Raw genomic sequence first — 13,028 nt, 5'->3', positions numbered from 1 at the left:
ACAAGATAATTAGTGTGCGGAACATTTTCATTTATATAGTGCCCTGTGAACACAAATTAGTTTGCATAAATCAGTTAAATAACGAAAAATTATGTGTCTATTTACTTGTGACCACTCAGTATGTATATATATATATATAGAAGTACAGAAATAATTTCTAAAATTTAATGTAAGTGAAGTAACATTTATCTTTATTCGCACAATCAGTAAATTTCAACTCTTTAAATTACATTTTCATTTATTCTGGTTTCCATAGGTTATTGTTCAGGCTGCGGATTAGAAAGTCCAAGGTTCGTGTTGCAATCCTATTTAACTGTGGTGTGTTTTAAAATTGACAGCCAGTCACGTTATTCTTTTGAAAGCATGTTTGACTGTTTTTCCTCACTGTAGTTCAACATTAGAAACGCCCACATCTAAACCCTAAAGCTTAGCTAATGTGCGCTTAAGGGTCGTTCAGATTGAAAATAGCAATAACAATAATACTATACAGCTAAATTAATTGTACTAGATTTAAAATGAATTGAATAAGTCTTCTTTTTCTTGGAAAGTAGTTTTTATGGTATGTAGTTAAATCAGGTGATCTACAAAGTTATTATTGTTAACTGGATACAATAACAAAAAACGTACGTAATCATGGAAGAACCTCACTTAGATATGCATTTTATTCAAACTAATCTTCAATTTCATACTCGTTTACTTTTATATTTCAGGAAGAAATCCGGTAGTTATCGAAACTTGAAAGATTCATAATGGCAAATGCTGAGCAGGAGTCATTAAAACAGGTAAGTCCGATTTCGAGTTACTTGCCATTTGCTTATGTAAAAGAAAAGACGTACTATTCCATGAGCAAGAATACAAAGAAGAATTTTTTTTTCTACTCTGACACTTTTTGCATTATTAACTTTTCATATATTAGGGGAAGAAATACTAGGATAAAGTCTGTAACGAAATAAAAATAGCTTAATACCAGCTGTACAAAACGGTCTTTTTAAGACGGCACTTGGAGTTTTCAATTAAAGTACACGATTTAAAAAATAATAATAAAAGCTCAGGTAAGGTAGTGTTTTCATGGATCTCTTAATATAATTAATCTACTTCTAGTCAGAAATATAAACAAACGTCCCTTTATCCATTGCTGATTGTTTTATTTTAACTGTGCAAGATAAATAAAAGTAAACTTAAACGTGATTTCGAAGCTTATAAAAATTTTAGGTTTTTTTTTTCTGACTGTGCCATTTAATGTGAAAGCCCTCATGTCCAATAATTGTCACATTAGAGTTTGGAGTTTTGTAAGTTTATTCTTTTTTTAACTTGAAGTTTATTTTATAAATAAAATTCATTGCAGGTCAGGATTTGTAAGAGCCTGTAAAGTCACTGCGACGAAGATATGAGGCATTTTCGCAATATTAAAATATGGAATAAAGTTAAATTTTTAGAGTTAAGTAAATGAATTGTTTCCTAGAGCATGAGTTAGGATGGAAGTTCAGTGGGGCAGTCGTAAAGTCAACTGTTATTGATAAATGTCAGCATGGAGTTAATAAAGTAGAAAGTTATATTCTTAACAAGATCAACACCAGTTTCCTGTCAAGAGCGCTTTAGGTATGTTTTGTTACTCGTGCGCTACTGCCAGTAATACCACTTGACACTTATGAGTATCACAACGATAACAAAACTACGAAGAGAATGTATACATTTAAGCGCTTAAAATAAAGATATGCTAGTGACGTGCTTTTATCATACTCGGAACATCAATTTGTGTCCTTAATCTATTAATCAGAATAGTATATTTTACTGGTAAATTCTCTTCTTTGCTCTCCTTGACAAAATTTTTAAATAAACTGTGATAAAGTATTTCATTTAAAAGGAAAATATAATCATTTAGACTATTTTTACATATAATAAGTTCGTAAAAAGATGAAATAAAAAATAATGATTTGATAATAGGCAAAACATTTCGATAAACATAACCGAGTGAAAACATATGAGATAAATAGTAGTTCTTTTAATCATTCTCATGATATAATATTTAACTTTTGTGACTATTTTTGAATCAATCACAAAATAATGTATTAATACACAGTCTAGACTTTCCGATTTCTTCTTTGAAACTTAAATTTGAGAATTATATTTTTATCTTGTGACCAAAGTTTGCAAACAAAAAATAGAATTTGGTTGTTGTAAATCATTTGATAATACTAGAACACAAGCAATAGGTATACCTTTATCTCCTTTTAAACAATAATAATGTTGAAAATAAAACTGCTAACTATTATGAAGCTATATGTAGAAAACATCGATTGGTGTTGAAAGAAAGCAGTGAGAAAGTGGGCGGCTTTTGATCAGTTTATATGGAACTAGGGGATTACAGCATTCTAAGCCATTAGAATATGGTTGAAATTAGGGGCCGCCTTACTTGTTCAACAGGTGTGGAGGTTACAGTGTCTGACATCACCTCCTTTTCCTGAATGCATGCCACCCCCCAGTGGCACAGCGGCATGTCTGCGGACTTACAACGCTAGAATTCGGGTATCGATACCCGTGGTTGGCAGAGCACAGATAATCCATTGTGTAGCTTTATGCTTAATTACAAACAGACAAATCCTGAATACATTTGTCACTATTGATAGTATTCAATCTCGGGTGTGTTTCTGTTATCCCAGGCTCAGAAATTCCGGCGTATCATCACACTGTTCTGTAGATTGTTTCCCCACTCACAGTCTTTTGTAGAAAACCGATAATTTCAATAAGTACATTCATCATTTTACGGTTCACAGTCTTTATCTATATATATATATATCACTATAACATTAAAAAAAAGTTCACACTCTTGTATATGTTCATAAATAATTAATCGGGAAACACTCTCTGCCTCCTTCACTACACCTTTACTGTATAGGGTTTGAATCAGTAGGTTCATAAATTCTTACTCTGAAATTAATCTGTATAACCAAACATTCACTTACAACATCAGTTTTAACCCTAGCTGGACGGATCTTAAGTCCTGGATTTATATACAATATACATTAGGTTTAATCAGAACGAGGTCACAGGTTGATGTTAATAATTCAAGTGGAAGAGAGCGTCTGTATTTCGAAGACCACTCGTTGATTTGTAACATACTACAAAATTAAACCTCTCTAGAAATATACTCAACCGCATTCTTCACTCTGTGTGCAACCAATAAAGAGTTACGGCTCGTTTCCATGACTTAATTTGTCAAGCCCTCACACGATTGCCAAACACTTTTTTATCAGTGGTATTTGAAGCTTTATCTCGTGCTAGTACTCCATGACATCAGCACAACCTCTATAGCTGAATTGGATGCATCAGTTTGCACATTAGTGGTTAACGTCTCCTTATGTTTATTTTTATACACAGCACTTCTTTTAATTTTCTAAAAGCCTTCTCACTTGCCTCATCTCACACAACATAGTTTAGTTCTAATTTACAGGTTAATTCTGTAATTAGTGCTGCTATTTCCATAAACCTGAGAATAAACTTCCTGTAATACCATATCATCCTACGAATCTCTGGTAGTTTTACCTTTGCCCGTACAGGGGAAATCAATCCTTTACCCGTTGGGTAATCTAGATACTGCAAGCAGTCTACCCCAAGCTTGCATTTACCTGATTAAGCCTGCTTTATTCAGCCTGTCTAGTTCTTCCCTCAACACTGTTAGGTGCTTATCCCAATTATTAGTATGCCAATACTATATATATAAGCTGTGAATGACTCTCATAAGCCCCGCAAGATGTTATTCATTAAATGTTGCTGGAACATTCTTTGCTCCTATGGGCATTACATTGAACTCAAATAATCCATGAGGAGTAAATAAAGCCGTTTTCTCTTTATCCTCTTTCTCTAACTGGACTTGGGAATAACCTTTTGATAAATTCATTTTAATAGCATACTGTACCTGGCTAGCTTTATTTATAATATACTTCGTGTAAGGTAATGCAAAGGAATTGCCGATAGTAACTTCATTCAACCTCACGACGTAACCTTAGCCCATTAGTATTAAGTACTAACACTACAACCGATGCTTAAGGGCTAAAAGATTCCCTCATTTTTCCTTCTTTGAACAATTTCTCTATCTCTCCTCTATTGGCGGTCACTTTCATCACGTGCTTAACTAACCAGGTCTGTTCTGGCCTACCATCAAATATACTTTTATACTTTCTCACAATCTCACGCATTTCTTCTTGTTGCTTAGAAGTTAATCCTTTTAAAACTTTTAACATGCCCTGTTTACTCTGAGTTTTCTATTCACTATCGTTACTATTACGTACTACTTTTATACTTTCTCACAATCTCACGCATTTCTTCTTGTTGCTTAGAAGTTAATCCTTTTAAAACTTTTAACATGCCCTGTTTACTCTGAGTTTTCTATTCACTATCGTTACTATTACCATCCTCTAAATAGGTCATTACATGAGTTTCACAAGCTACTCTAGTGTACCATAGCTTAAGCATATTTACATAATATTTATCCCACTACTTCTCCACCTCTACATCTACCTCATATGTCACTTTACGGACACGCTTAATTATAGGGAAATGACCTATCCACCTTGCTGCTAAACTATTCTCGAATACTGAGTCCATTACCTCAACTAAATCATTTACCTTAAGTTCCTGTTCTCTAGCATTCTTAACATAGCGAAGCTTTTGTTTATCCTTAATCTTCGGAACAGATTTAGCCACTAACTTTTACTCCTTTTGCTAACCTTCGTTTCAAACTGGTGGCATATGCTAACACATTTCGTGAGTCAGCTTTGTCTCTAAACCAACTTATTTTTGGTACGTCTAATGGACCCGTTACGTCTCTACAGTATAGTAGCTCAAATTGAGAAAATCTCGTTGAGACTTGGAGAACTTCTTGATATGCAAATATCATATCCCAGCCAACAAGATTCTTCTGTACCATTACTCTTTTGGATGGCATTAACTGTCTCATTTGCTCTTTTACACATCCCATTTGTTTGGGGTTTATAAGGACTTGGGTATTTCATTTTTACTTCTGTCATTTTTCACAATTGCTACCTAAATCTGCTAAGAATTCCTTAGGAAACCCGACCTGTGAGAATATCACTATCAGAACTCACGCTATTCTCTCTGCTTTTGTAAAATCTAGAGCTACTACTTCTATAACTTGTCTAGTAGCAGCATTTCTCATTGTCATGATAGACTTATTCCTTTGCTCTGTTACTGGAGCCCCCCAGTGGCACAGCGGTATGTCTGCGGACTTACAACTCTAGAAACCGGGTTTCGATACCCGTGGTAGGCAGAGTACAGATATCCCTTGTGTAGCTTTGTGCATAATTAAAAACAAACAAACAAACTGTTACTGGAAGTTGCTCGATAATATCGCCACTAACGAAACTAAAGGGTTCACTAATAACTGATAAGTTTCATGCCTGTGTTATCAGCTAGCTGATATACTGGACAGCTCTTTACATAAGTCTCTATACAAATCAAATACCAGGTCAGTAGTAGTTTTTACTTACCCTATCTTTCGTTTTAGATACGCCTACATGTCCACCCAACATTGCATCATGTTCTAGCTCTAATAACGCCTGTCTACATTCATTTGGGACTGATGTTTGATCCCTACCGTCTATTGCACCATTACCATTACAGTTATTGTTCAACACTCCTTCACGCCAGTAAAAACAATTCTGACCGACTTTAATTACTTTTTGTTCCTCTACTACGGCTCCATTACGGCATTTATCAAAAATCTCATCTTCTAACTGCCATTTAATTACGAGTTCTCGATCCATATTCCCTTTGTTAACGGCAGTTAAAATGTTGTCATTATTTGTATTATTTAGCTCCTACCACTGTTTCAGAATTTACTCTAATCTCATTTGTTACCTAGATATTTTAGCTAGGTATTATTACTGATGTATTTTGCAACCCGACAAATTCTACCTCATTACCAAGCAAAACTGGATGTGTGATACCATCTATTACCTATGACTATTTCACCTTTAAAAGTTCAACATATCAATGTGACTATAAACTATACCGAACCTCTTCTGCTGTGGTGCTAAACCCGGTTAAATATAATGGATCACCTGTGAGTTGATTATAATTATCTTTAACTAGCTCTTTTCTCACCAGGGTTTTCCAGCTACCAGTATCCATTGTTGCATTAATGTCTTGTCCATTTATCATCACTTCTTCTAAATATTTATTTGAAATTTTCTCACTGTCTTATATACAACACATTATATTCTCGTTTCTTTCCACTGTTTTCTTATTCTGCCTACAGCTGGTTACATATAAAACATTTTGATAGAAATTTGTAATTTCTCTTCTTATTTACAAAATCACTCTGTCGAAAAGTTCTTCTTAGAATTCACAGAGAGTGTTCATCCAACTATATTTGTTTGTGGTAAGTAATTCTACTAGCTTGCTTTTAACCTACTTTGAACCAACTGTTTCCTAGTCATTACATATTCATCCGCTAAAATCACTGTCTCGCGTGTGTTTGGTGGCTTACTACCTGTTAACCACATTACTAATTTTGTTGTTTTTTTTCAAAATTTGCTCTTGCAACTTCGAATCTACAATCTTATCAGGGTCTCCAGTACAGTTCGAAACCCCAACCCATTTAACTATAAACTCATGCAGCCTTGTTCCATACCTTGTAAATTTCTCATTTGCCTTTTTATTTAACTCTCTGTACTTGTTGCCATAAGTCTCTGGACTTGACTCATACATCTCTAAAATACCTAATTTTATCACACCATTATTTAATTAGTCCGCGCTCCCAATTTTATTGCATGTTGATAACGCCTTTCCAAGTAACGCAGGAAGTAATTTTCTAACCATATCCTGTGGCTGTCATTCCTTTGCTTTCGCTATTTTTTCAAAAGCACAAAAAATACATCTTCATCGCTTTCGTAACATTTATGCCTGCACATGGTGCTTCTTCGTGTATACTAGCCTTGTCTTCCACTTATAATCAATTTGAATTCTATTTTGTTATGTCTGTTTTTCTTCTCGGCTTCTTTCTCAGGGGTTTATTTTCACCATCTTCTTCCAAGCGTATATTCTCAGTGTTTCATTTTAAAAGTCACTTAGTAATTTCTAAATATTAACCATGAGAACCTTTACGAACACCACTCACGTTTCCCATATTTTCAGTAAGCTCAAGGTTACATAAATCATCTATTGTGACTCCCGTCTCAATTAAAACTACACGCATCTTATCTTTTTTTTTCCTATTGCTACTACATGTTCCAGTTCTTCACATTTATTTACCAATCGACATTTTGTCAGTAATTTCAAATTCTCATCCATGGTAACATTGAATACCTTAAACAACAAACCACATAATTTACAACCACTAAGAATTAACTGAACCACCATTAAAACCAAAACAGACAAGATAAGAACAGAAAGAAAATGTACTCTCTCTCTCTCTCTCACGAATTCACTGCTTCATCCAGTTTACTTCCCTCTTTGGCTTCTGTTGATGTGGTTCCATCTTCACAATCTTCTTTTGTTGTTGGATTTCGATTCCTAACGAAATGATGTGTTCCATTTCTGACATCACTTCGTTATAATCATTTTTCATCACTTACGATCGTGCTATATTCGCATTCCTCTTTCCATAGTTATTCGTCTACCTTATTTAGGTTGTACTTATTCCTATCATACTAATGTGAAAATAACACATTGCTGTTACTAAAATCAATAACATAGATTTATTAGAAGGTTTCGTTTCTTACTGACAGCATATTACTTTCTTCCTTCACCTTTCTCGATTTATTCGTTCTCTATCTCACATCTCCCAGTCTTTCTCCTTTACTTCGTTGAACTCTTGTCTTTTATATTTCTTTCTCAAACACACGAAACAGGCTATTTTCTTTCTTTTGTTTTTGCCTTGCACACCTGTTTTCTCTAGATTAGGTTATAATGTTTCATAACACTGGCTAACAAGTCATTTTCATCATATATAATTATAGGTGTGCTAGATAACTCTTGGAATGCTGATTCCAAATTTGTTATTGGTTTTCCTCTAGCACGTCAAGTTTTCGTGATGAGACCGATAAAAGTTATTGCTTTAATTATAATTCAAGTTGTTGTACATTTATTTTTTCATAGGTGTGTACTGTAAAAATTCAACCAAGTGTATAGTGTGTATAACGTTTATGGGAATTATACGGAAAAATTAATAAAGTTGTAGCATTAACTAGCCTAATGTGTGATTATTACCTAGGTTGTGTTGAAATTAACACCAGTCATATTTCGATAACTACATTTGAAATCAGAGTGCTAAAGTGGTCTAGAGAAGTGTGTTTGTATCTTTGATGAGAGAAAAAAGTTCGATTTTGTCGACCAGTGTAATCATAGAGGATTTTATAATCTCTACATCGGTTGAATAAGAAAGGCGGCCACTCACTCCAATAATTTTCTAATGTCTTAAAGTGCTGAAATCCCCTAATCCCTTTGAGCCTGACCAAAAGTTGGCCATTTTCTCATATTACTCTACTGCAACCGACGTTCCTTACATCTAACATTATAACACTAATCTTAGTAATAAAAAAAGAGTGAATAGCCAAGAAAAGTCATAGTATAAATAGCAAAATAGTTATTATGAAACCTAATAAATCGTATGGTGGGGTTAAAGGTTAAACGCCGAAAGTTTTTGCATTTCTATATTTTCTCCATTTGAGAGGCGTGTAAAAATAGCATTTCAGATCTGTATTTTATTTCCCACTCTTCACTACTTGAAAGATCTTTCGTTCAATACCAGAACTCATCATCTGGGCTGGATGATGAGGGACAAAAGTTTCTTTGAAATGCTACTTGTATATACAGTATAATACTTTAAAAGTTACGGTTTAAAAGCTGAAAGCTGACCAAGAGTGATACATCAATAGTTTAATATTTGTGCTCAAAATCATGGAAACAAACGATAGATCAGAAATGTTAGTTTCACACGTCTTTTTTTTGAAATAGAAAATGGACAAGTTAAGAGGAATTAGCAAAATATATAGACATATATATGCAGTTTATGTGATATTTATCATAAGTTTAGGGCCATATAGCATATTTATATTGAATAAAGTAAATTATAACTCTAAAACGGAGAATATTTTGAATGACACAAGAAAGCTTTAAACTTAAAAACAAATCCTATAAAAAACAAAATAAACTACTTTTAAGGCTCAAATGTGAGAGATTGTTATCGAAAACATGTAATGTAGTATATGAACTAAGATTTCTTAAATATAATTTTAGGAATATTTGACCAACCACTAAATATCTACAAACAAGCATAAAAATAACATGAGAATTTAATGAACAATATCAACTCAACTACACGTAGTTTAGCATTCACTGGATGTGACGAAGCACTACATCACAGTTATTTAAAAAACATTCGAGGGGAAGAGATGAATAAAGTTTTGTATTCAAATACACTATTTGATTAATAACTCAATAACACAAGTTCGGTTATAAAATGTTTCTTGCGAATATGACAGAAAATCATTTATATATACTATAGAGTACACTATTTAATTGGAAATAAATAGCCCACATGTTTTTAGTTCCAAAGTTTAGTGGATTAATGTGTTGTAACAATATCAAGCGGTTGTATATTCAGAGTAACTGAGTAATTTAGCAACTGAATAGTTATTTACGATTTAATCACATAACGCAGAAATATTATATAAATGTATCGCTGACTACTTTAAACGGCTCTGTTCAGAATAATTACGCAGCTAATCATATTACTCAAGAATAGAAATAACGGCATTACTGGCTATATGGTATACGGTTTTTTCCAGAGTAAATAAGAATTTAAATAAGGAATATGGGTTCTGTGTAGAAATAGGATATTATGGTATTGCTTACCACGTTGTACTGGTTAATGTGTAGCTTAATAGAAGAATGAATCAACCTAAACAAACGAACTTAAGAATAGTTATGACTAATCTGAACGACTTTTGTGGAGGGTAATGTATGTGATTAATCAACTAATCCGAAATCAAGATATAAGTATTTATTTCATTATATTGTTTGTGCACAGAGAAAAATTGTACATAATAGAATTACAGGATGAGTTGATAATTTTAAATGTGTGTGTGACACGCACTAAATGTTTAATTCTTCTATTTGTAAACGACATTTACTGGTAAGCTAGGTTTCTTAACAGTCTATTTCTGTCAACGTATAATCATAGAGGCTGGAAGTAAACGTTCTTAGCAGTATATTCCTACTAAAGCATGATGACGGAGACTGGAAGGCTAAGTGCTTTATAGTCTATTTATCATTAAAAGTGTAACAGTGAGAACTATAATGTCAAAAGTGTTTGACATCACACTTTCAGAAATACAATATGATGTTTTCCCATTTTAATAGGAAGTGGATTCAATCTTAGCGTTGTCTATAGCTGGGTAAATATTTGATATAATATCAAATATATAGGTCGCTACTCTTCTTGTAAAACACACTGGCGTAAGACTTAGAGGTAAGTTTCTACTGTCCCTTATATCGCGATCTAGAACGTTTCAGAGCAGCTTAATTGGATTCAGGTCGATATTCTGGGCAGATTTTGGACGTTATCAAATTATCGGCGATGGGTACAGTGTAAAATTTCATGTTGAAAGAAGTGCAACATTGTCCAAAATGTCACATACCACACGTTTTTCACAAATCCTTTACCACCATTGGACCTAGGTCCAAATCAGTGAAAGCAGACTCAAACAGTGATATTACCTACAACCTTTTATAGCCAGTATAATTGAATGTAATTTAAAGCATTGTTTAGGTTTCAAGGTATGTGTTAAAACAGTCTATAAGAAGCAAACTGCAATTACTAAGATGTTTGTTTTTGTTTTTAGTTGAAATTTGCTAGAATTTGAGCTTTGCATCACGGCTAAGATAAGTGGATTATACAATTAAGCTTCCTATACAAATTGGTTATGCTGATTTGATGTCCTGAACTTTAAGCAAAGTCTTGGGTAAACGCGAGATGATGGTTTTCGTTCCACAAAACGTTTAAATTTTTGTATTTGATTTAATGTAACTCCACATTGCGCACAGTATGTTTATCAATGAGTAAACGATTCAAGAGTTCATATGGATACTGTTGCACCAAATAATTCTCTTTGAAGGTTCGTTAGCTCCTTTCAACGTCATTAAATATTTGTTTATGGCAGCTGTTTGCAATATTGTAAAATGGGAGTTGCATGAAAATTCAATGAATAAAAGGTCATTACTGACTGGGATGAAATATTCTAATAATTTTAACAATTTAGCGTACTCTGAAGAGTTAAATGTTTCATCAGCCTAACGTGATTAACGCATAACAATATGTATTGGTTTGCGTTTTGCCTGAATAGCTTATTATAACTAAAGGAAAATGATGTACATCTAAAGATATCATAAGCTACTTTAGTTAGAGTATATCGATATTTACAGAAATAAAATAGGTACCGACAAGCTAAATGGCTAATGAATAACTGTACTCTTCCGTTAAAATATAACGAAATATTTTGAAAGGAACAAGACTGAAACAAACTTCTTCAGTTACGACATCACAAAATGCTCTAGCAGGGTAGTTACGTCAACGACCATTTTTGTTCATCTATAATAATGGTTGTTTAAATGCTCTTTAATAACCATGTTTGTTTATGTTGTTTAAATGGCGTTTAGATGGGAGAGTTTGTTTAATCTTAAACGGTGTTACAGTGTTTACTCTGAACGGTGTTACAGTGTTCACTGAACTGTATAATTCTTGTTGGTTATGGCGTTTAGATGGGAGACTTTGTTTAATCTTTAATCTCAACTGTATAGTTCTTGTTGGATATGGCGTTTAGATGGGAGACTTTGTTTAATCTTTAATCTCAACTGTATAGTTCTTGTTGGATATGGCGTTTAGATTGGAGAGTTTGTTTAATCTTGAACGATGTTAAATTGTTCATTCAACTGTATAGTTCTTGTAGAATATGGCGTTTTGAACTATTAGCACCGATGAAGATGAAGAATATTAATATTTATCGTAAATATGAGAGTTCAATTTATACAGTAAATGAAGCTAAAATTAATTTAGCGTGAACCCGTTTAGGCAGATGAATCGTTATTTAGAGTAATGCTTTAAATAGGCTGTCTCCAATGGTGCTTCTCACGTCACAAAGTTTTACCACGTCGCTTTATCATTTCTCCTAGTCCCCTTGTGAAATTTCTAAAACCTGACACACACACATAGATATATATATATATACCTATTAAGTTACATTCTAGCTATTTGCAACTTATCATCTTATTAATTTAATGTTTGAGAGTTTGGCGCTTTTATACCTAGTATTTTTGTTAATTTACGCAATGTTTGTCATATCTTTCTACATTATAATTTTTCACTGTTGCTTGCCACTACTACGATTGATCAGTTAGCTCTCATCTTTTCCCTGATTTCATCGGCATTTGTTACTTGTACTTGTACTAGGTTAATCTCCCACTCATTATCATGAGAAATGTCGCTCATGGAAGAACAATCAAGTTTTGTTTCTCAAGCAGGACCTGTTTTGGATCTATGTAGCCTATATTTTAGCACGGTGTCCCGTGTAGTTCCTCACCCTGTTTTACCATAAAAAATATCGGGCATCCAACTCTTCAAGATCAATGTAGTATCCTAATTCTAGTTCTGACTGACATTTCGTCTACAAAAGTTAATGCTAATGCTACAGAAAAACTCAAACGTTTAAAAGGAACCCTATGATTAATTACAGTCACTGAAATAATAAATTTGACAAAAATGGCCTTCAGAAATGCTTTCCCCCTAAATATGTGTTTTATCACAATGCCTATCACAGCCGCTTGATAAAAATGTTTGTCATCTCAAACTAATAACAAATTATATAATATCCTGTTCAACTCAAAATCGTCTGAGAGGTTTGTTTGTTTGTTTTGGTAATTTCGTCGCAAAGACTACACGAGGGCTATCTACGCTAGCCGTCCCTAATTTAGCAGTATAAGACTAGAGGGAAGGCAGCTAGTCATCACCA

The 13,028-nt window shown here is 33.5% G+C and overlaps 1 protein-coding gene across 5 annotated transcripts in view; it reads left to right on the top strand.

Moving 5' to 3' along the window:
- LOC106457153 (vesicular acetylcholine transporter-like) overlaps positions 1-13,028 on the top strand; it is a 316,981-nt gene that overhangs the window by 117,864 nt on the left and 186,089 nt on the right. For 4 of the 5 annotated variants that reach the window (XM_022382971.1, XM_022382970.1, XM_022382968.1 and 1 more), the window contains one exon: positions 711-782. In XM_022382971.1, coding sequence (XP_022238679.1) covers positions 750-782 — 33 coding nt within the window. In that variant the 5' untranslated portion in view covers positions 711-749. Of the gene's footprint in view, positions 1-256; positions 291-710; positions 783-13,028 lie in introns of all 5 variants that reach the window. The other variant, XM_022382972.1, reaches the window with a different exon arrangement.

This window comes from Limulus polyphemus, unplaced genomic scaffold, assembly GCF_000517525.1.
Source record: "Limulus polyphemus unplaced genomic scaffold, Limulus_polyphemus-2.1.2 Scaffold297, whole genome shotgun sequence".
Classification (NCBI taxonomy): domain Eukaryota; kingdom Metazoa; phylum Arthropoda; class Merostomata; order Xiphosura; family Limulidae; genus Limulus; species Limulus polyphemus.
This window is presented reverse-complemented; position numbering and strand designations above follow the sequence as displayed.